This window comes from Mixophyes fleayi, chromosome 6 (assembly GCF_038048845.1).
Source record: "Mixophyes fleayi isolate aMixFle1 chromosome 6, aMixFle1.hap1, whole genome shotgun sequence".
Lineage (NCBI taxonomy): Eukaryota > Metazoa > Chordata > Amphibia > Anura > Limnodynastidae > Mixophyes > Mixophyes fleayi.
In genome coordinates, this window is record NC_134407.1 from 215,445,224 (window position 1) to 215,470,366 (window position 25,143).

General features: G+C 43.3%; 1 protein-coding gene and 1 long non-coding RNA gene across 2 annotated transcripts in view; one reads left to right on the forward strand and one right to left on the reverse strand.

Moving 5' to 3' along the window:
* The window catches only part of LOC142160629 (uncharacterized), a 30,749-nt gene extending 6,216 nt beyond the window's left edge, over positions 1 to 24,533 (reverse strand). Inside the window, exons 1-8 of the mRNA XM_075215492.1 lie at positions 24,058 to 24,533; positions 23,855 to 23,978; positions 23,663 to 23,739; positions 23,416 to 23,527; positions 15,032 to 16,025; positions 1,178 to 1,256; positions 240 to 431; positions 37 to 160 (exon numbers count right to left, since the gene is read on the reverse strand). Of these exons, the coding sequence (XP_075071593.1) occupies positions 37 to 160; positions 240 to 431; positions 1,178 to 1,256; positions 15,032 to 16,025; positions 23,416 to 23,527; positions 23,663 to 23,739; positions 23,855 to 23,978; positions 24,058 to 24,381 (2,026 nt within the window). The 5' untranslated portion in view covers positions 24,382 to 24,533. The remainder of the gene's footprint in view (positions 1 to 36; positions 161 to 239; positions 432 to 1,177; positions 1,257 to 15,031; positions 16,026 to 23,415; positions 23,528 to 23,662; positions 23,740 to 23,854; positions 23,979 to 24,057) is intronic.
* Positions 2,830 to 5,750, forward strand: LOC142160062 (uncharacterized). The gene is made up of 3 exons (XR_012693044.1): positions 2,830 to 3,501; positions 3,587 to 4,930; positions 5,382 to 5,750. It is a non-coding gene; the product is annotated as an uncharacterized LOC142160062 (long non-coding RNA).
* Positions 24,534 to 25,143: the final 610 nt, after the last annotated feature.

The following is a 25,143-nucleotide window of genomic DNA, read 5'->3' on the forward strand; positions in this document are numbered from 1 at the left end:
CTCTCTACATTACAATAAATAGAAGTCTCCTCTTACCCAGTGATGTCAGGGGCTGGTGATTTTCCATTATCACGTCCTTGTACAGACCCTTGTGTCCCTCTAAATACTCCCACTCCTCCATGGAGAAATAGACAGTGACATCCTGACACCTTATAGGAACCTGACACACACAATGATACAGTCATCACCCAGACACATCCCCTGGTGTTACTGTATAATGTCCCATTCCCTGCCGTCACCTCTCCAGTCAGCAGCTGAATGATCTTGTTGGTGAGTTCTAGAATCCTCTGGTCATTGTTTCTCTCATGTATCAGTGAGTGAGGTGGAGGCTCCGTGATGGGGCTCTGGGTCCTGCTCAGTCCTCCTGACACACAGGGATGGCTGTTGGGAGTCCAACGCTCACCGAACTTCTTTGGGTCAATTACACAATTCTGTATATTGAAAGAGTTAACATCTACTACATATAAGAGTGTTACGTTCACATTCCCAAAATCCCTCACCTCTACAGTTTATTAATAGAGATAAGCGTAATGTCACTGTGACATTTATAGGATCCCTCACTGTTATGACTCTGCCTATACTTTGTATCTAGCAGCAGTACCTCATACCACCAGAGGTGCTGCTGTTCTGTTCCTGAACTCTTCAACATGCCTGAAGGAGTTAATCTCCTTATCTGATGCCTAATTAAAACTGCACCTGTCGCACTGCTTCAAATACCTGCCTCAAGCTGTGCTCTGTGCAGTTCATCCGTTTACTCCTGGCTGCTGCTCGTTTCCCCCGTTCCTGTGTTTGCTCCATTGCTGCTTGATCTTCTGTTGTGAACCTCGGCTTGATTCCTGGACCATACTCGTTTGCCTGTTGCCCTAACCTTCGGCTTGACTTCTGGACTTTGCTTATTCGCTTGTGACCCTGATCTCTGCCTGGCTATTTAGATTCTGTTAACCTGATCTCTGCTTGATCCCTGGACTCTGTCTGCTTCCCTGGACAGCCTCCTGCCTCCTGGACTGGGGTAACTTATATTACCTGTTCCTGCCATTGAACTGTACAGTCACTATTTGGAACCTGTTCTTATCCGTGGATTTGAGTTATCCTTGTTTATGTATTTGCCTGAATAAAGACATTTTGCTTTATACTTCCGTTGCTGCTTCGTGAATGCACTAAGAGTCATAACACTCACCTCTCCAGTCAACAGGTAGATGATCTCCAGGGTGAGATTTAATATTCTCTCTGTCATGTGACTCCTATCTTTGTCCATCCTGAAGTCTCAGAGAACAGGCTCTTGTCCAGGTTGTTGTAGTTGACCCAGAGGTGAGGTCTGTAAGTAATAGTAAAAGAAAAGAATCTTAATGAACTGAAGTAATCTTAAAACTTCCTGTTTTCTGAGTTTATGAAGTGTCTGTGGTAATTAGGATATACCAGTAATAATGACCCTCCATTGACTGGCCAATACTGGGATAAATGTTCCTTTGAAATCTAAGCCTAAAAGAAACTTAGGTCACTGCTAACTTTGTTTCATTTACAGAGAGGAATGAGATTTTATAAGCGGCCATAAAATGTAGTAACAGTGCTGCAATTTTTTTTCTACACAAACGACCACTAGGGACTTGATCCATGTCCGAACGCAACTGGCACATAAGTTCCGGTGGTAGTCAATTTCACGGTACTGACTACCCCGACAGAGAAGACAACGACATGAGGAGTCCGATTCAATAGTACACCGACCTGCCAAAAACACTACTTACCAAAATACAGATTACTTCATACCACGACTCGCTCTCTTGCCGACTGTAGAAAATGACGTCATCATCAAGCGCGACTTGGCTTAAAGCGGCGACGGACGGACCCGCCTGTCATTTATGTCATGTAAGTATTATTTTAGGCCCTGTGTACTATCTCAGTTTTGGTAATTTGTGCTGATTTCTTGCAGCATCTCTTCTGTTGTAAGATCTCTCAACTTAAACTGTTAATTAACCTATACACCAGAACTTCCACTCAGTATTTTAAAAATAAAGTACAGGGAGCATAGTGCAGAGATAGTAGATCGTAGAACTTTTCCACTATCTACACACAGAGCCTTTCCTTACTATACACAATACGCGCTAAGAAATATTGCACTTAAGATTTCCAGTAGAGACATACAAAGGAACAAACTAAATTTACCTAATCAACAACAAGGGGAATATATATATATATATATATATATATATATATATATATATATATATATATATATATATATATGAGAATGTTATATATTGGCCCCAACCCCACAACAAAAGTGATATTTTGTTGCAGGGGGTGGGCAAAAATGATGCAATTCAGGAAGTGGGCAGGATGCAGGAGAATTGCCTCTCTCCTTGGAGTCTCCCGAACATTCCGGGAGTGTGGGCAAGTATGCTATATACACACATCACTATATACAGATCATTGTATACAAAGATTACTGTACAAAGATCACTATACACCAGTGGTTCACTAACTGGGTGCTGAGGGACCTCCCTGAGGTGCTGCGGCCAGAGCTGGTGGTAAGCAAGGCGGGGGACTACTTGGTAATTATGTTAGCTTAGGGGTGCCTTGAAAAAATTATGGAGACCCTAAGAGTGCCTCGAGCTAATAAAGTTTGGGATCCACTGCTGTACACCCATCACTATATACAGATCACTATATACAGATCACTGACTAAGGCTGAACATTACACAGCAAACCTACCTCATAACACTACTATGTATTAGGAAGTCAGGATCAGTAAGCACAGAGCATCATGGGTAATGTAGTTTCTGCTGTGCATAGGAACACTTCCTTCAGGTCTGCCATTTTGTTGAAGGAAACCACTGACTGAGTCACGCTCTGGTCTACATTACAGAATGATCAGATAGGTGATTGGTGGAGAATACGCGGGGTGTGACGTCATTTTGGTGAAGGTGTGCCATTGCCTCGCTCTAGGACGACTACAACAAAATGGCGGTCTCCGGGCCGATCACTCAGTCTCTGTGCCGAGCAGATAACGCGGTTCTCCACCACTGCAACCTTCTGTCACCATGGAGACCGCATCGCCTGACGCCCGCTGTCCCCGCGGCCTCCCGTCACCAAGGAGACCCCACCACGTGACTTACCCTCCTGCTATCCCTACAGCCTTCCGTCACCAATGAGACAACCCGACCCGCACCACGTGACTTACCCCCTCGAATGTTGACCACTACAGCCTCCTGTCACCATGGGAACACCAGGCACATTCCCTTCCCTCCCAGTTGGGAGTTTGAACTTTGGAGGCGTGGTCACTGTACGTGGCCCCTCCCCCTTCTACAAATCCACCTGTAGCTCATAGGACTGATTATAGGACACATTATACAGAGGGAAGATAAAACCCTTTTACTATAGGTGCCCAAATAAATAAATAAATATAAATGGTCCAGGTGTCCTGGTCCAGCAGATATAAGGGGAGGATGGAAGTCTCCCAACTACCTTTTTAAAATCTGCTTTATTGTGGTACAGCGTAGTATTGTTGCCAACGGTTCCAGTGCGTAATCCGTTCCAGTGCGTAATCCGTTCCAGTGCGTAATCCGTTCCAGTGCGTAATCCGTTCCAGTGCGTAATCCGTTCCAGTGCGTAATCCGTTCCAGTGCGTAATCGCGGACCACCAAGCTAATTGAAAATACCCCAGAGTGTCCAGGATGTCCCATCACACCTCCTGTCATAGGACAAACAATCCACTCATCATATTGGCCAAATAAAGAGTTGTGTTTTTTAATTGACATTGAAGAAAGAACCAAAAGTAAATGTGGATATTTTTTTATTTTTTAAACAACACCAATAAATACCTTTGGCATCAGATCACCTTTCCAAAACAACATGAAGCTGCATTATACACCTAAGGTTTCATAATAAAATCTGCACTTGAAAATGATAAAGACATTTTTTTTTGCACGGTCTTGAATAAAATGTGTAGGTAAAATAGAGGTAGACTAGACAACCTACTGCGTTAATTGAGGGTACCTCTGAGTCTATTGAAGCCAGGATCAGGGTCCATCTGGGCAAAATCATCCCCATTTCTCTAAAATTCTTAACGCTTTCTGTAGGCTAGGGTGTTATTATCTGGTGGTCTTAATACAATAAGATATTGGACACACCTTCACTCATATTACATTCTGTTACTCTCATTACAGTTATCACAGGTTGTATCCATAATACAGTGAATGCATGGACACCATCAATGAATGTAATTCAGTGTAACACTGACCTAGTGATGAAAGCACCAGAACTTATACTAGTAGCACATCCTCTGTGCCAATTCACTATCCTTCCTAATTGTGTGCCAGGATGGGAGAGCTATTTGTGCCCTCACCCCCATCCTGTGACTCTTCATTATATTATATAGGCAGTGGGTGAAGAGGTGGGGCTTAATTATGCCATCATGTGTTGGTGTGATGATGTCATTAAGCCTGCCTCCGCCAACACCCCCTCCTTCCCCGACAAAGTAGCCATAGGGGACAAGCCAGTATACCTTTCACTTTGAAACCACCATGTGCTAAGGGCGATTCCCAATTGTCCTTAGCATTGTAGTATTTAAGACAACTTGAACAGTAGAGTCCTTCTAGGCCCTGCATGAATCACTCACTATTTTTGCACATGTTCTATTCCACATCGGTGCCAATCATGGGTAAATTCTATACCAAGAAACACAAAAATACTAACTACCCACTTTGATATCCTCTGGCGCACCGGATGCTCACTTCCTTCTCCACCAGCTGCAGTTTAATAAACCCAATCGTGACACGACTGATGGCCTTTAACTATGCACATGACGCACTGATTCATGATGCTGGTCGCTCACTTGAGTCCTTCCTGAGCCTGGTCCGGACAATCTGGTGATTTTTGAAGCTTTCTGTTACATTGGAACACATCCCTAATATTTAATGGATCCTTAAACCAGGTATATGACCATTCATAATTGGCACCTTCACTTGGTCTTGTAGGTTATGCAAATAATCATTGAATTATATATCTATGATAAGCGATATTCCATTTTGTGATACTTTTGGTCTCTTTAACTTTCTTTATTCCGATTTGATTTTGAACCAGTGCTTGGAACTGGATCAGGGATTCCTCCCACTCGGATGGTAGTGGACTACTTAAGAACCCCCCTCCCCCATACCATCATATATGTTTAGGACTAGTTTATTATGTCTGTCTATTTTCTGATCTGTTGTAACCATATTTACAGCCATATAATCTGTATTAACTTGTTTATGCATTATATACATGATTGTATGTACTAAACACATTGCCAGACACATTACATGCAGAACATTAACTAACATCTGATTTGAGCGCTGAATTTCTATTCATCCAATTAATGGTAACGGGACTCTTCCTTATTCTAGCTGCTGAATCCTAGCTGCACGCATCTCAGAATCTTATCTTCCTGATGAAGCATGTTAGATGACACATGAAACTCATAAAAGTGGTTAATGAAGACTCCAGCAACTTCTGTAGAACAAGGATGATCAAGCTGAGAAAAACTTTAATTGGTTTCATATGAAATGGAACCCCATTCATAGGTTCAGAGTAACTATTTTTTTGCACCTCATTTTATGCTGTTATCCTTTATGTATGTTAGAGACCGACTTTCTTATAGGCACCTGCAGACTGTTCCCATCTATGACCGTATTAGTGTCGGCTGGCCTGATTACATAATGCGCACTATGGATTTTAATGATATGTTGGACTACAAGATTGATGACTGAATCTGTAGATTTGGAAGCAAAAAAGACGCTAAGGATTCTAGACTCTTTACCGTGTTCCAACAAAATAGCGTGACTAGTGTGTTATCAGCATTATACATGTGACATTACAATATAGAAGACTTCCTTATCCTTTAAGGTGTATTGTTGCTCTGCATTCTGTTCTTCACAGTTCTATTTTTTGTTGATTATGTAAGTGCTTCACTATAGTATATGTATATATATATATATATATATATATATATATATATATATATATATATATATATATATATACACACACACACACAAGTTAACCCGTGCATGATACTCATGCATTCTAGTCAAATCAAGCTACTTAAGGTGTTAAAAAGGTTCTTGTCATGTATTTGGGGCTAGCCCAGACCTCCTCAGGGGAAGAGCGTTACTTCCTGACGTAAGCGCCCTTTTTTAACATGGTTTTGTCCACATGTAACACCTCATAATTCTTCTCCATCACCTCATCCTTCATCTTCATCGCCACATCTATCCAGATGTCTATCCAGACACAGGGATCTCTCTCAGCGGTCCTGAGTATCACACTCCTCTCGCTCTGTCACCCCCGGCAACCACCAACCACTCCCCACTGTCACCCCCGGCAACCACCAACCACTCCCAACTGTCACCCCCGGCAACCACCAACCACTCCCCACTGTCACCCCCGGCAACCACCAACCACTCCCAACTGTCACTTCTCCTTCAAGAAATATATATATATTTTTTTAAAATCTTTATAAACACTTTTAACAATTAACAAATTAAATTAACAAATTAAAAACATCTTAGTATACCAAATTTCAGCCCTTTCTGAGTTGTTTTTTCCACACACACTAAGAATTTAGTAGGTCAGTGTATAACTTCGCCCAGCAGGTGGCGCTGCAGCTTGGTTGTTGGTTTTTTTCACACACAGACACACACACACAGACTAACACACGCCACTAGACATTTATATTATAGATATACACATTTTAATAATACAAGGCAACACATTACTCAGTGTAATAGTATATAACATATTACATAGTGTAATAATAGGAGGAAATATTACACGGACTAGACAGCTCCCTAATTGGTGGGTATCACCAGCCACTTACCAAAATGACAGGAAGTCCCAGCAGTCTTACTGCTATCTTCCATTGAAAGTCGGCAAATGTTTAGTGGGTGTGACAGCTTACTGGCACAGGCAGAGAAGCGTGTTATAAAGACCAAAGGATAGGTAAGTAAACTATTTGGTTCTAGATTGTCTTCACCAGAAGCCTAGGGTTCTGAGGCAAAAAAGGCCTAGGGGATCCAGGTTATTTTTATAATTGTCACTACTAGCACTGTTTTTTATATCACTAGAATACTCCTTGCAATGTATATTGGCCACTATAAAATTCTTTGTGTTCTACATCAGTTACTACAATGCTCTTGAGGTTGCATATCAGTAACTAGAATATACTCTACAATGTATATTAGTCAGTATAACGCTTTCTGCATTGTAGATTGAACAGTAGAATGTTGTCTGGGTTGGCCATCGTTCAGTAGAATGTTGTCTGAGCTGGCCATTGGTCAGTAGAATGCTCTCTGGGTTGGATATCGGTTAGTAGAATGCACTCTGGGTTGGCCATCGGTCAGTAGAATGCTTTCTAGGTTGGATATCGGTCAGTAGAATGCTCTCTGTGTTGGCTATCGGCCAGTAGAATGCTCTCTGGGTTGGTATCACGCTGCAGGCCTATGAAGGCTGAAGATAACTAGACACTAACTGGTATTAGCACAACTGGTCAAACAGGTGCGGAGTCTAACGTACCCCTGGTGTTCACCAGGGACCCCCGCAAGGAGGTTTGGACTTCGCAGCAGAGAGCACGCAGGTCGCGGTCCTATTAGCCAGTTACCAGTGTAGCGTAGAGAGGTCAGACGGTTCCGGGTCACAGCAATCAGGTATATAGGTACAAAAGGGAAATCCAGTAGAGTAGTCGCCAAGCCGAAGTCACAGTACAGAATGGGTCACACAGAGAAAGAGGATGGTCGCCAAGCCGGGTCACAACGATAAACAGGAAGCAGGATACTCAGGGAAAAACAAGGGAGTGTGGAAGCCAGGAACACTGGTGGTGAACCTGTTACTCTGGCACCCTAATGGCGCCAGAGGCAGGTTTAAATAGAATCCAGGCAGAGGTGATTGGTGGAGAGCGGAGGCGGCAGCGGAAACAGAAGCAGCGTCCCGTTGCCTAGCAACGGGACAGAGACCAGGGCGCATGCGCCCGCTATCCGGAAGTCCGCGGCAGCCGACGGGGAGATCAGACGTCCGTTCCCCGTCTGACAGGGAATCAGCGGGGATGGCGTCTGACAGTACCCCCTCCCCTCCTCCCTCTCAGAGGATTGCCTTTCCTCAGAAATTTTGCAAGGAGACGAGGAGCATGAAGGTCGGCTTCCGAGACCCATGATCTCTCCTCCGGACCGTAACCTCTCCAGTGTACTAGATACTGAGGTTTGCGCTGGAAGAAACGTCTCTTCAGAATCCTCTCGATCTCGAATTCATCCCCTAAAGATGTTTTAATAGGTGGAGGAGGAGCAGGTTCTCTGAAGAATTCATTGAGAATCAGCGGTTTCAGCAATGAAATATGAAATGTGGATTCTAAGAGACGGAGGTAATGCAAGTTTGAAGGAAACAGGATTGATGACTTGTGCTATGGAAAAGGGACCAATAAACTTAGGAGCCAATTTCATGGATGGGACTTGAAGTCGAAGGTTGCGCGTGGACAACCAAACATGGTCTCCTACCCTCAGGACTGGAGCAACTCTTCTATGAAGATCAGCCGCTTTCTTTTGTCTCTGTACTGAAGTAGACAGTGCTTCTTTGGTTTGAGACCAGATTTGAGAGAAGTCATGGATGAGAGTATCAGCCGCTGGTACTAGAGAAGAGGGAGCTTCGGATAGGAGAGGAGGAGTAGGATGTCTGCCGTAGATAATAAAAAATGGAGAACGCCCAGAGGAGGAATGTAGAAGATTGTTGTGGGCGAATTCGGCCCAATATAGAAGATCATTCCATGTCGTTTGATGATCAGAAGCAAAACACCGTAGGAAACATTCCAAGTCTTGATTCACTCGTTCTGTTTGTCCGTTAGTTTGGGGGTGATATCCGGAAGAAAATTTGAGACTGATTCCAATCTTTTTACAAAAAGCTCTCCAGAACTTAGCGACAAATTGTACTCCTCTGTCAGAGATGATCTCTCGAGGACATCCATAAAGACGAAAGATGTTCTTTAGAAACAAATCTGCGAGTTTAGGGGCTGAAGGGAGACCTTTACAAGGAGTGAAGTGTGACATTTTTGAAAAGCGGTCTACCACGACCCAGATGGTATTGTAGCCATTGCTCAAAGGGAGATCGGTGATGAAGTCCATAGTAATGCTGGTCCAGGGAGAATCCGGAATAGGCAGAGGAAGGAGAAGACCAGGAGGACTCTGTCTTAGCACCTTGTGGCGTGCACAAACTGAACATGCAGAAATGAATTTTAGAACATCTGAAGCCAGTTTAGGCCACCAATAATATCTGGAGAGGTATTCTTTGGTTCTCTTGTAACCGGCATGGCCGGCAAATTTGGTCTCGTGAGCCCAAGATAGTAGTTTAGAGCGGAGATAAGGTTCCACAAATGAACGCCCTGGAGGGGGAGAGGTCACTGAAGAATTGGTAATGGCAACTGTTTGTATTGGATTTAGAATCATTTTGTTGTCTAAACCAGTGAGAATACCAGTATTATCAAAGGACCTGGAGAGAGCATCGGCCTTGGAGTTTTTGGAACCGGGATGGAAGGTAAGAATGAGTTGAAACCTGGCAAAGAAAAGAGACCAGCGAGCTTGACGGGGGTTAAGACATTGCCTCCTGTAAATAAGTGAGATTTTTATGATCTGTCATGACCGTGACGGGATGTAAGGCACCTTCTAGTAAGTGGCGCCACTCCTCAAGGGCAATCTTGATGGCTAATAATTCCTTGTCACCGATTCCATAATTTAGTTCAGTACTAGAGAATTTCTTAGACAGGAATCCACAAGTCTCTAATGTTCCTGAAGCAGATTTCTGGGAAAGTATTGCTCCAATCCCGACTGAAGAAGCGTCCACTTCAATAAAAAATGGTCTCCCCTGGTCAGGCTGTTTAAGTATAGGGGCCGAAAGAAATGCTTCCTTAAGAGTCTTGAAAGCCAATATGGCTTCGACAGGCCAAGGTTTGCTGCAGGCACCTTTTCGAGTTAAAGCTGTAATAGGACAAATAATGGATGAAAAGCCTTTAATGAACTGCCGGTAATAATTGGCAAAGCCGATAAAGCATTGGGTAGCTTTGAGACCAATAGGTAATGGCCAGTTGACAATGGCCTCCACTTTCTGCGGATCCATCAGCAGGCCGGTGCCTGAAACTATGTATCCTAAAAATGGAACTTGTGAACGCTCAAAAAGGCATTTCTCCAGTTTGCAATATAAGGAATGTTTCCGGAGACGAGAAAGAACAGTCTTGACATGGAGACGATGAACATGTAAGTCAGATGAAAATATCAAAATATCGTCCAGGTAGACAATCACAAATTGATACAGAAGATCCCTGAAGATCTCGTTGACAAAATCTTGAAACACTGCTGGGGCATTACAAAGTCCAAACGGCATGACTAAGTACTCATAGTGACCGTCACGGGTGTTAAATGCCGTTTTCCACTCGTCGCCCTTTCGAATGCGGATCAAGTTGTAGGCCCCTCTGAGATCTAATTTAGAGAAGATTTTGGCTCCTCTAAACCGGTCAAACAGTTCTGTGATCAATGGGAGCGGATAGCGGTTCTTGATGGTAATATCATTAAGACGGCGGTAGTCTATGCACGGTCTTAATGAGCCGTCTTTTTTTTTTTACAAAAAAGAATCCAGCTCCTGCTGGCGAAGGTAGTCTTTCTGATAAATCCTTTTTGAAGGTTGTCTGAGATATATAAAGACATCGTCTCAGGGAGAGCCAGAGGATAGACTCTACCTTTGGGAATAGTCTTGCCGGGAATTAGCTCAATGGGACAATCCCATGCTCGATGTGGAGGGAGAGTCTCTGCAGCGGTCTTGCTAAACACATCAATGAAATCTAAATACGGCTCTGGTAGTTTGAGGTGGGAGTCCAGAGAGAGACAAGGAAGTTGGTTGGGAGGAAGAATTTTCGAGAGACATTGATTGAAGCATGAGGAACCCCAGGAGGTAACTTGAGCGTGAGCCCAATCGAATTGTGGTGAATGTTTTCTGAGCCATGGTAGCCCTAAAATGATGGAGTTAACGGACTGTGGGATAACCAAAAACTGAATCCACTCTTGATGGAGAACCCCTACCAGCAACTGAACTGGAGCAGTAGTGTCAGTGATGGAACCGTTGCTGACACAGTTACCGTCAACTGCAGTAAGAACCAGAGGTAGCGGCAATGGAGTGCAGGGTATGTGAAGCTTCGACACCAGAGTGGTAGAGATGAAGTTTCCTGCAGATCCGGAATCCACAAAAGCAGAACAACTTAAAGAAGAGTCCGAAAATTTGAGGGTGACAGGCATCAGAAAACTGTTATCTTTGGAAGGAGAGGGAGAATGGAGACAAGAACCTAGAACAACCTCCCTGGTGTTGCCTAGGCGGTGAAGTTTTCCGGCCTCTTGGGACAAGAAGATAGCAGATGACCGGATTCTCCACAGTACAGACACAGACGATTCTTGATCCTGCGTTCCCTCTCATCCCGTGACAGGCGAAAGCGTCCAATTTGCATCGGCTCTTCCGCCGGGAGAGCTGGGGATTGAAAACGAGGAGCCAAACGTACAGTGCGACGACCTTGGACCCTCTCCTGAGAACGCTCTTGAAGGCGAATGTCTACCTTGACACACAGAGACCAAGTCGTCAAGCTTGGACGGAAGCTCTTGCGAAGCCAGTGCGTCCTTGATAGGACCTGACAGGCCTTGCCAATAGGTGGCGGAGAGAGCTTCATCATTCCAGCCTAATTCTGAGGCTAAGGTACGAAACTGAACAGCGTATTGACCTGCAGTTAAGGAACCTTGGTGAAGAGCTAACAAACTGGATGCAGCCGAAGACACACGACCAGGTTCATCAAATACTCTCCGGAAGTTCTCAATGAAAGTATCAGAATGAAGGAGGGATCCATCTCTCCGTTCCCACAGTGGTGAGGCCCAAGCTAGGGCTTGTCCCGTCAGAAGGGAAATAATATAGGCTACCTTAGCTCTCTCAGATGCGAAGTTTTCAGGTGAAAGTTCAAACTTGATGGAACACTGATTCAGGTATCCACGGCATCCTTTGGGATTACCGTCGTATTTCTCTGGGGTTGGAATCCGTAGTGTTTTAGAGGTAGCAAGTACTGCGCTTGGTGGTGCAGCGGCCGGAGCAGGAGCGGGAGCTACTGCCTGGGAAGTGCTCAGGGCATCCAAGCGGGAAATCACTCCTTGTAAACACTGCAAGAGTTGTGCTTGGTTGGCCTCCTGGTGTTCTACCCGTACTCCTAAATGGATGAGGAGGTCTCGGGATGAGGGTTCTCCGGTACCGTCAGTCATGGCCAGAGTAAACTGTCACGCTGTAGGCCTATGAAGGCTGAAGATAACTACACTAACTGGTATTAGCACAACTGGTCAAACAGGTGCGGAGTCTAACGTACCCCTGGTGTTCACCAGGGACCCCCGCAAGGAGGTTTGGACTTCGCAGCAGAGAGCACGCAGGTCGCGGTCCTATTAGCCAGTTACCAGTGTAGCGTAGAGAGGTCAGACGGTTCCGGGTCACAGCAATCAGGTATATAGGTACAAAAGGGAAATCCAGTAGAGTAGTCGCCAAGCCGAAGTCACAGTACAGAATGGGTAACACAGAGAAAGAGGATGGTCGCCAAGCCGGGTCACAACGATAAACAGGAAGCAGGATACTCAGGGGAAAACAAGGGAGTGTGGAAGCCAGGAACACTGGTGGTGAACCTGTTACTCTGGCACCCTAATGGCGCCAGAGGCAGGTTTAAATAGAATCCAGGCAGAGGTGATTGGTGGAGAGCGGAGGCAGCAGCGGAAACAGAAGCAGCGTCCTGTTGCCTAGCAGAGACCAGGGCGCATGCGCCCGCTATCCAGAAGTCCGCGGCAGCCAACGGGGAGATCAGACGTCCGTTCCCCGTCTGACAGGGAATCAGCGGGGACGGCGTCTGACAGTTGGATATCGGTCAGTAGAATGCTCTCTGGGTTGGATATTGGTCAGTAGAATGCTCTCTGGGTTGGATATCGGTCAGTAGAATGCTCTCTGGGTTGGATATCGGTCAGAAGAATGCTCTCTGGGTTGGATATCGGTCAGAATGCTCTCTGGGTTGGATATCGGTCAGAAGAATGCTCTCTGGGTTGGATATCGGTCAGTAGAATGCTCTCTGGGTTGGATATCGGTCAGTAGAATGCTCTCTGCATTGAATACTGGTCAAAAAATAAAAAACTATTGGAAAATGACTATAACACTATATAATATCCTATGCACTGTTGTTCAACAAGTGAAACGGAGGATACTGCAAAATATAAAATCAGGCTACTTGCTTGCACACTCGCATATTATCAAAATTTAGTTTCACAACTTGATGAACTGTCAGTAAACATTAGCCAACATGTGGCGATAGCAGGCTAGTGATCTTTTTGCCTCTTTTACCTACTTAGCCTAGCTGGTCTGCCTAAGGCAACCTTATGTGCTAGCTGGGGAATACCTGGTACCCAAGATTGACTTCACATTTTTTTCTACTCAAGTCATACTTTTCACTACTTCTGCCATCATAGGTCTGGTTCTGGTACCTCCCTGACAATTTATGAAGGACACATCCATCTTGTCTGAAAATATTCTGAGCTTCTTCATTTCAGTTGGAGCTGAAAGTTCTGAACTGCCTTCCACGCTGCTCTAATTTCTAAAACATTTACATACAGATTTTCTCATTTCATTACCATGTCTCTTTGGCTATTTGTACCAGGAGCTGGGCTCACCAGCCTGCGATACTGGACTCCGTTGTATTACCCACTCTGGTTGTAAAAGTGACACTCCTCTTGCCTTAAACGTTGGACTTTGTCACCAGCTGAGAAACACTGTGGGTTCTTGGCAGTTTGGTGGTATGATTCAGAGAAATATGTTTTGTGATCCCACTGAGTCAGTAATAGGTAGCAGATTGGCATTCCCCAGGGAGCAAGCGGTGTGTTGACGGGACCAAAAGCCCATACACTACAGAAAAACTAACAAACCCTAGCAGGAGCTGCATTATACCAAAGTTTTATGTAGTATCGGCTATATTTACTCTTAATGCGGTACACGCCTTAGGGTTTGGCACTGCAAATCATTGTGTGTTAAGCAAAGGACTTTATTGACTACGCTCTTAAAAAGGAAAAGCTTGAAGTGCACTGGACGTGCTAATTATCTTCTGACACCTGATGGATCTATAGACCAATAAAGTTTAATCAATATTCTGAAGGTGTGCTCTTAATGCAAAGTAAGATCGAGAGAAATTTCCACTTATATAAGGCACTGCGAAGGAGTGACTATACTTTATCAGTGCTGGCTGGAGATTTACATTCAACATCATTGGTGATATTGGATTGCCGTGTCTTATAGAGACGTTTATTGGCATTAACATACATCTACACTAATCAGATCATTTCCCACTTTTGCTTTAGTTGTGATGTGATGATGCAATTTTATTTTGAAGCTTCTGTTATTTTTATTAACATTATATTACTTTCATAGATATCTACAGATGCTTTATTTTATGCATGAAATCGATTTATTCTATAATAAAAATTGCTGTGGTTTTTTTTTTAGTTGTTCAGCGATTCAAAGTATATTTTTTTTTATTACATTTGGTTATACATTAGCTTGTTGGAACTGTCTTTGCTTTCACACAAGAGAAGCCAAGCAAGTGCTAGCGGTACACAGACAAGTAGTCAATTTACACAAAACATAAAAAGAACCTGTTAACTCAGAAACCTACTTAGTAAGAGCATGAAGACAGTATAAGAGGCCACAGAAGTCTGTTGCCTGACACAGCTGAATCATTTACCTGCAGTTCTGTATTTAATAGTGGACAAGTTCCCATATATGTCTTTAAGCTGTCTAATGTAAGTATTGAGGCCTTTTAATGACAGCATGGCCTTTTTTTATTATTGAAAGAGATGTAGTTCTTTAATCCTGGACAAGACTTACTTTCTGTGTAAAACATTTGTCAATTATTGGAGCAAACTGCACGCTGTTCATCAAAAATGTATTGCTATGTAATGTATTTTCCTATATTCACAATATGAAAATGTCTTTAGCTCTGTGAAATCTCTGATGTTTTACAAGAATAACTTTTTGTGTAAAACATTTCCCACACTCAGAGCACCCAAATGGTTTCTCACCAGTGTGAACACTGTGATGTCTAATGAGATCAAATTTCTTTCTAAAACATTTCCCACACTCAGAACATGGAAATGGCTTCTCACCTGTGTGAGTTGCCAGATGTTCGACAAGATTTGATCTCTGTGAAAAACATTTCCCACATTCAGAACACGGGAATGGCTTCTCACCTGTGTGAACTCTTTGATGTCTAATAAGAGTTGATGGGCTTTTGAAACATTTTCCACATTCAGAACATAAATATGACTTATCACCTCTGTGGATTATTTGATGAATACGAAGATCTGACTTCTGTACAAAACATTTTCCACAGTAAGAACACGGAAATTTCTCTTCAACCATGTGGATTTTCTGATGATGAACACAATCTGATTTCTGTGTAAAGCTTTTCCCACACTCTGAACATGAAAAGGGTTTCTCGCCAGTGTGAATTCTCTGATGATTAATAAGGTTTGATTTCTGTGTAAAACATTTCCCACAAACCAAACATGGAAATGGCCTCTCTCCTGTGTGAATTTTCTGGTGCCTAACAAGATCTGACTTCTTTATAAAACATTTTCCACACTCAGAACATGGAAATGACTTGTCACCTGTATGGATTCTCTGAAGAATCAAAAGATTTGTATTCTGGGTAAAACATTTACCACGTTCGGGACATGGAAACCTCATATCTCTTCCATGAGCTGTATTATATGTAACAATAGCTGAGTTATCAAGAGAACATTCTTCATAAGAAGGTTTAGATGATATATGTGCACTGTCAAGTTCTGGATGCATATATGGAGCAAGGACAACTTTTCCTGGAGAGTCAGGTGTGATGTTAACTGTTATTTCATAATCTGGAAAAAAACCGAGATGTCCCTCTGCAGTATTCCTGCTGATATGTCCATCTGCTGGGAATAAAATAAATATATGGATATATTAATCCAGTAGAAACATCTGTTTTATAATATTGAACTGTATTGCTCCAAAATTTCCAGACTATGGGCCTCGTTTAGTTTTACAAACATGCATTTTCATATCGGAATTTGGCCTGTCGTCTAAATTTTGTGTCTGTATTTACGTGTATATTTCACTATGCCTGGAAAAGTGGATTTGGGCGTTAAATAAGGGGGTGCAGACACAAGTTAAGCACACTCCTTAGAGGTGTGTTCTATTTTCGAGCTGCCAGTATCTACAGATGCACCCTTTAGGACGTATATATTTTTTGCGCATCCATAAACCAGGTGCAAGATTACTTGATGATGAGGACTTACATATCTTTGCTCCAGATGCATCTATGTGCTGTATTTTAGGCTGCACATGTCTTAAGACATGAGACAGATGACTGGATATGCTATAAGAACCTTTTTTTTTTTTTTTTTTTTTCAATAATGATTTTTTTTAAAGCTTTTAATTACAGGGTACACATACACAAAAAAGAAAATTACACACTCAAAAAACAAGGGGAATGTATGGGAAGGATAGGTAAAAAGGGGGGGGGAAGGGTGGCAGTACATATCAGTACACATCAAAAGCAACAGCATGTACAAATCCCAACATCTTAACAGATTACAAATTGTTCAGTATGCAGCTTGAGAGGCCCCTTTCCAGATATTACTGTAACAGGTTGCGAGGGGAACTCGAGGAGACTGACTGAACTGATGTTTTGGAGACATATCGGTTCCAGTCAAACCATTTAATGTGGGGAGAGGAGGCAGAAGAGGCATACGGTACTCCCAAAGTTTCGATGTCGCAGCTCAGCTGAACCTATAAGAACCTTTTGACGGCTAACACAAGCAATAAGCCAGTGTGGACACTGCTACAAGCCAATTATAAAGCAAGATAATCCTAAATGACCTTCAGTAGTTTTCCCAAACTTATTTCAGTTATAAAGTCCATGGACACAGATCTTCAAGGGCCAGAGGCTACTGGGTTTAAGGAAAACTGCTGGGCGGTGGTGTGATTTCATTGCTTGGGCAGGCCAAGATATAACGCTTAATACATTGGGCAATACCAGGCCACCAATAATTTAAATTGACAAGATCAAAGGTCTTGTGCACACCACGGTGCCCTGCAGATTTTTTGTTGTAATGAAGACAAAGAACCTGTAATTGTAATTCTCTGGTTGGAACCTGTGGGGAGCAATACCTGAGCCAATGTCGGTAGGTGGTCTGACAGCAGCAGGGTGTTTGTAACCCTCATCCATGAAATTCCCCATTTCCATGAAGGAGAAGCAATGACACCACTGCATGTTTAAAACAAGCAAGCAGCAGAAAAAGCAAGGAGGTCATTGATGGACAGATAGAAACCTGCAGAATCAGAAGAGAACTGAAATTATGTAATATTGTATAACTTATGGAAATCCAGCCGAAACTGAATTTTCAGTTTTAGGTGAAATTTTCCTTTAAGATCTATCCTACGATGTATGAGGTTGAAAAGGCCTTGTAGACAGATATAATTCTTGACCCTCAAATTCTCCTTTTTAATACAACACAGTTGAGTTAGTTTCCAGATTGGAGAATTTTTGTGGACAATGGATTACATAAACCCCTCTTAACCATATAGAGTTTCTTGTATACAAATCAACATAAGCAGAGAGAACAGGGTTTTCTCAGTGAGGGAAAGTGACAGTGAACTCAATGATGGGGGTAATAGTGAAGACATAATTAAAACATTACACTAATCACAAATAAATGTAGAGAAGACATTTATCCACTTTTTAATCTGCAAAGCAGAATAACATTATTTATAAAGCAAGGCATATAATAATATCAAAAGTGTTATTGACTTGTGTCACCCAATTTGTGAATTGGAGCGGATTTCGGTATGACAATGGGTATTGCAAGTGGGTCTCCACAATCTCACACATGGGCCAAGTGTAATAATGCTCCTGTGGTGCATCACTGAACTCGACACTTTTTTTGAGGGGCAGCAACTGGAAGACTCGCCCATGCTCTTTTGCCCTTATCCTCTGCGGATCTCTCTTCATTTTATTCTACATCCTGCTTTTCATCACAGAAATTCTAAGCAGTTGTCTTGCTATTTAGTTAGCTATTTCCGAAGACCACACTATAATCTTCTCCAGCTCACCCCAAGGACAGCTTATTATACCCATATTATACTCATACCCTGTGAAACTTGGTCTTACGCTGCCCTCATGTAGCTGTATCTGATATTTGCCATATGACTTCCTAAATATGTTACAACTTTTATTTTCTTACGTGAGTTGTGGGGGACACTTGAGCACCTATCTCAAGTCAGGCCAGCTAAGCTCCTCACAAAAACTGCCTCCTGCATCACCTGTGGGAAGCAAATCAGGTGAGGACTTGGAAACCCCTCTGCCCCCTCAACCAAAGTAGACATTGCTACCATTCTCTCAGAGATGAGGGCCATAAAGGAAACCATCAGAAATGAAGTTAAAAGAGAATTCGCAAACGTAAAATCGGGAAGTCGTAGGTTGGGTGGGGTTTCCCCTTCTCCCTCCAAGTCAGGGCGGAAGGTAACGTTCCGACGACTAGGACCCCCGATGAAGCTCTACTTATGCTCCAAACGCTAAAGCTGTCACAACCAACTGCTCCATCTCCAACCCCGCCAGGCAACAAGGGAAAAGACCTCCTACCACAAAGGACTATGAAAGACAGTTGCCAGTCAATCACAGACTTCTGTTCGGTTTTTTACTTATATCTCATCTTGCCCCAATGGGCACCCCCAATTAAACATCAGGTTAATTGTTATACGCTCTCCATTTGTCTCTAAGACTGGTGGGTTTGTTTCATTATTGCACCTTTTGTCATTGTTTTAAATAGGTTCAAGAACACTTGGGCATCACAAGCATACAGTTGTATTTCATGTGTTCTCTATCTGCAACTGTGGACCTTAAGTGAACTGAGTACCATCCTCCACGTCAACCTAGTAACCAGAAAAGGACCCGCCTAGGTTAATACATAAGTACAAATTATAATGTTGTCTCCCTGTGTACCCTCTCTGACACTAAGCCACTCGCTTGGAGATTAGGCTGAAAACTGTTTAGAATTCTGTAGGTGGTTTACACTGAATTTGTTGTGCCTGCTCCTTTCTTGATGTGTTTGTATCTACATACCAGTTCCCCCCTGCACCCCCACATAATTCACCCACTAAGGTACTCGCCCATTTCCTTTAGATCTGTGGGTGCTGGGGGTGGACGGATACTTCCGCACCTAAGAATAGGTTACAATCACTCACATTTTTTATTTTATTTTTATTCCTCCTGTGACTGGATCACTATTAAATAACTTTTGGTAAAAATGCATTTAAAGGAAATAGCGCAGGGCGCATATTTATATAACTGCATAGGCACTTATTTCTGTTTATTGTAAGATAGGAAGTCGTTATCTCCGAGACCAGGATAGAAGAGTTGGTCTTTCCTGTTTTCACCTTACTAAAGGATAAGCCTTATTTCTGATGTATATGATACAATAGGCCTTTGTGGATGGAGGTCTTGTGTGTATTGGGATGTATTTAGTATGGAAGTGTCGTTGTTTAGGATTTGTAAAGTTGCTTGTGGAAACCTGCAATTAGGACATGTGCAAGGAAGTCTGATAGCAGAAAGTGCTAACGAAGTTTTGTGATGAAGTGTCATGTCTGTTCTGGCCAAAGACCTCACCAAGGGGTCGTTACTGTGGCCTTTGGCAGAATGAATTTCATAGATAAGTGTAAATTTTGTTAGCCTTGAAATGCATGTAAATTTCGGTTTCAATAGAGTATATCCTGTTTCTAAAAATAGACTATTTCTGAACTGTATAAAAGATGTGCTCTGTGAGCATATAGTGTTCTTCTGAATTGTCATCTGACCTGATCACACTGGGACCTTCCACCAGTGTGTGTGAGCAATAAACATCTTGCTTTAAAGACCTGCTTGGAATCATCTTCAATATTGCTGTTTTCCTGTGATCTACAGATTAGACCCTAAAATCTAATCCGTTCTCCGGCTGTCTCTGCGGTTTGGACCCAAGCTATTCCCCAGTGCCAACGCTCAGCGCTACCCAGCAGCCCTGGTCAATATGATAGACCAGGGGAGATCCATTCACAGCAACCCGGATCCATAATAAGAGGTCTGGAGTTACCAGCCAGGTACACCAGCAAGGAGACACGCTAGCAGCGTCAGTGACCCAGAAGGAACGTGGTTCTGAGTGCCATAGAAGGAGCTCAGTGGTGGCAGCAGGCCCCTCCCACTGCGGCAGGAGGGGCGTATTCCAATTAACGAAAGGGAACGGTGGCAAAGTAAGTCCAGCCGGTTCCCAGCAACAACAGACAGGGTGGCATAGGCGGTCCATCCTGTCACACCTCCCTCCTCTGCTGTCTGTTTTTTTTATCTGGCCACGAGGTCCCCCTTGACAAATAAAAGAAGACTGCATTCTGTAACTTACGCCCCAATCCAAACTCCCTTTCATCATACCACTTATATTTAACTGAAACTGCCCAACCACACCTCGGCCTTGTGGTGGCAGACATCACATCCAGTGGCGCACGCAGGGGGGGTTTCTGAGTCTCTAGAAACCCCCCCCCCCTGCGCTAACAAAGTGGCCACTGTCCTATACAGCAGCCGCGGCGCTGTCAAAGAAGCGTCGCGGCGGTGCAGTATTGTATACAGCACCGCCGCAGACGCTTCTTAGACAGCGCCGTGGCTGCTGTTTAGGACAGCGCTGGCGAAACGGAGCTGCTGTTATTTTTTTTATTTTGGGTCGGCGGGGAGAAACCCCCCCCCCCCCCCCCCCTGACAATCCTCCGTGCGCCCCTGACGTCCCCGATCCCACCTAATAAAGAACAAATTTGAATCTTCCATATTTTCTGTGAAACTTTGCCATTGCAGAGGTGTGGCATGGTCATAGCAAGTAACTTTAGCACCACACTTGACAGCCATCTGGACAGGTCTAAGCCCCTCCAAAATCTACCCAGCAAGTTGTCTCCAAAGACTCAAAAGCTCTGGTTCATCTTCTCACCCAGCACCTCCTGTTCCATGCTTGGAGAATAAATGATCCCACAACGAGAGACTACACTTTCTACTCCCACTGCACAACGAATACACCAGTTTAGACATAAGGTGAACATTACCAAGCGCATGGTCGGATAATGGCCCAGTTACAGTAGACAGAGTGGACCCTCTTTCTGGACCACGTCGACACTCTTGGAAGTAATAGGACCCTCCTCAACCGCCAATTGCGTATGCAAATTGACATGGAGATTCATGATTATTTTGCCATCAACTTCCTCCTGGAGATCTTCCATGTACTACTATGGGACAGCTATAAAGCAGTGATCCGGGGCAATCTAATCAGAGCTGCTACTTTCGAAAAAAAAAGAGAAACCAGAAAACACTAGAATAAATAAAAGTTTCAATAAAACACATAAGAACTTTAGGCTGGCTAAGCTAATTACACCCAAAGGGGAACTAATTATTCTATTATCGGCTGAAGATGAGAACACCCTAAAGTGGTTCAACAAGACCTTTTATGAAAGAGGGCATAAAGCGGATAGGTTACTTGCATTCAGACTGAGGGCCAAACTGTCTCAAAGTAATGTTCTGGCTACTAGGACCACTTTAGGATAAACAACTAATCACTGGAGTTTCTAAATTTCTATAGTAAGCCATAGATTCATATGTCCCAAACTATAAACCTGCCCCCTTCCCCATCCAGACACTGTGTCATTATGAGACTTTCTGGCCCAATGTCACCTACCTAAACTAACCGCACATGCACTGGAGGGTGAACATATCACAGAAAAATACCTCTCAGGTGAGAAAATTAGGTTCATCCTACCATATCTGGTGCAGCTACCCACCAAATCATCAAATTCTGGGACAACCCAGACATTCATCTCCAAAATGACACTAACATTTATACCTAAAGACCCTTGGTCCTTTCTTCTGGGCCTACCAATTGAGGACCTAGATAAATTCTCTGACAAACTGTCTGTTCAGATTCTCACTGCGGTCAGTTGACCAATAGGTAGTTAGTGGAAGAACCTTGAGCCCCCCTCCATACAACAGGTGCATAATAAAATATGGCACCTTGTGACCATGGAGAAAAGATCTGCTTAGCTTAACAATAAAAAAACATAAATTCAATCAGATCTGGAGCCTTTGGTACTTCTAATACAAATCGTCTCCCCAGATCTCCCCCACTAGCGGATTTTCAGACCTTTACGCGTTATCTCTACACTCACCTGATGATGCTTGACAGTCTCCCTCTCACACCGAGGGATTTGTCTGTACCAGGAATGGGTTGAGTCTCTGGAGCTGAACTGGTGACTACGTGCACAAAGCTGGGTAGCCTGCCTGATTATGTTCCTTAACATGAGAGGGAAAGAACAAGTGCAGGTGGTGGTTGCTGAGAGTTCAGGAGATTACTAAGTATGAGTGGCACAGGAGATTGGCAAGAAGTCAAGAGTAGCAAGAAGGTGATCAGATTAGTAAAGAAGACGGGACTGGACCCAAAATGCTGGACCAGACTGGAACTGGAATGCTGAGGCCGGAATGCTTGAATCGGGACAGTACTGGAATGCAGGCTGCACTGTCTGGGCAGAAGGAACTGAGTAGACTGCAGACTGCTAGAAACCAGGTTGGCGTCTAAGTAATCAACGTTGCACTGGCAACAGATTAGGGCTCGAGGAAGTCCTTTTATGGTAACTGCTTCTGCTGATTAGAGGCTGCGGTCAGCTGAGGTGAAGCAGCATTCTGACTGGCTTAGAAGGATCAGGTGATTGGATCCAAGATGGCTGAGCCCAAGAACTGGTTTTTGGAGAGATCTCTGGAGTGTAGACAGACTGGGCAGTGTCCTACAGAGAGATCTTAGACCAGCAGAGCCTGCGGACCGCATGGACAGCTTAGACAGCGAAGGGGCAAGTAACAGGTGCCTGGTGACACTCAGGGTCTGCCAGGGTCCTTGTACTTAATAGAGTAACAAGACTGATATTCCTCTCTCGCCGTTCCACATCCTTCACACCACTCTGCAAATAAGTATACTGGCTCCCAATGTCCTCCAAAATAAAATTCAACTGGCTCACCCTCACCTACAAAGCCTTCAATAACACCACCACTTCATACATTTCAAACTTCATCTCAAAATAGTCACCCTCACACCTTGTTAGATCTTCCTCTGACTAATCGTCTCTGATAACCACCTCACTCCCACGCTGCAATCCACCTATAAAATTTCCTGCTTTTTCCTCATGAGTTTGTACAGACAAAGGAAAGTGTAGAATAGGAGATTGTTGTAGTGACTGAACAAGGAGGATATTCTCTATTTAGTGTGTATTACTCACCTGTGCTGATATCTGTAGGGATTTCCTTCTCCTTACACTGCTGATCACCCCTCACATACGTCTCTTCTTCTACCTCTATATCTTCTACTTTATTATCAGTCAGGTCCTCATCCTAAAAAGTCCACAAATGTCCAATGAATGGAGAATAAACAGGAGAATATCAGTCTATAAGACCAACACAGCTTCTCCACATATTATATAGTGTAGAGTCACTTTGGTATTTGGTGAGACGCTCAGTTCCATCTACCTGATTTTCCTCTGTACAATCCTGTGAATAAAGAGGACTAGGACATCTCTCTGGGGTATCTCTGTTACTGGATCCATCTGTAGGAAACACACAGTGACTAAATACATTGTTTATATAGGATTATTAGATGATGTGTATAGGTGACCCTCATAACTGCTCTCTCCTTTACAAGAAATGAAAGTCTCCTCTTACCCAGTGATGTGAGGGGCCGATGATTCTCCATCATCACGTCCTTGTACAGATCCTTGTGTCCTTCTAAATACTCCCACTCCTCCATGGAGAAATAGACAGTGACATCCTCACACCTTATAGGAACCTGACACACACAATGATACAGTCATCACCCAGACACATCCCCTGGTGTTACTGTATAATGTCCCATTCCCAGCAGTCACCTCTCCAGTCAGCAGCTGAATGATCTTGTTGGTGAGTTCTAGAACCCTCTGGTCATTGTTTCTCTCATGTATCAGTGAGTGAGGTGGAGGCTCCGTGATGGGGCTCTGGGTCCTGCTCAATCCTCCTGACACACAGGGACGGCTGCTGGATGACACACCAGACTTCTGCACTACTATGTAATCCTGTGTATAGAGAAAAAATGCTATTTGTTGTTTCAGGGTCTCATGGGGGCCTATTAGTAGAGCTACTTGTGTATTACTTTGAAAGCTTAAACACTTAGATAATGTTGATATTGGTTTAACAAAAAAGTATTCTAAAATCATTGTACATAATTAAGTCACAAACATTTCCTACATTGTAAGGTAACTTATATTTGAAAAAAATGGCTAGTGCGAAACAAAAAGATGGAAAGTCTCAGGTTTTAATAATGAGAAAAGAAAAATCTTAATTGAAGAAATAAGAATGATGTCAAGGTGACATTGAGAACCCCTCACCTCTCCGGTCAGCAGGTAGATGATCTCCAGGGTGATATCCAATATCCTCTCAGTCATCTTGTTCCTCTCCTTGTCCATCCTTAGTGGATCAGTTGGAAAGTGGACTCTTATGAAGGAGATTGATCATGAGGACGGTTCAGCTGAGATGAACACCTAATCTAACAAAATAAGTGTAAATTAGAAGATAAATAAAACGGTACAGTGAATCTGTACCAAAAATAACATAAAATAACTTGATCATTGAGTATGTTATAGAAAGGGTGTAAAGTTTACATAACATATATAATTTAATGGGTTGTAGCTTAATGATACACTGAGTGGCGATTCTATTAGATAAAACAGAGAGACGATTCCACATTTGTTCTGAGAACAGCCTGAATTTAGAGGCGTGTGGACTGAAGAAGTACTGGATAGTAAGATTGGTTCATGTTGACTGTACTTTGTCCCAAAGGATTTGGAAATTAGGTAGTGTTGGATCTCTAGTACAAATAACTTGTTCCTTCTGATCCCACAGATGCTCAATAGGATGGAGTGACCAGTGTTTGTGGTCCTTCTGCCACTGCAACTTCATCTCATTTTTCCATTCATAGC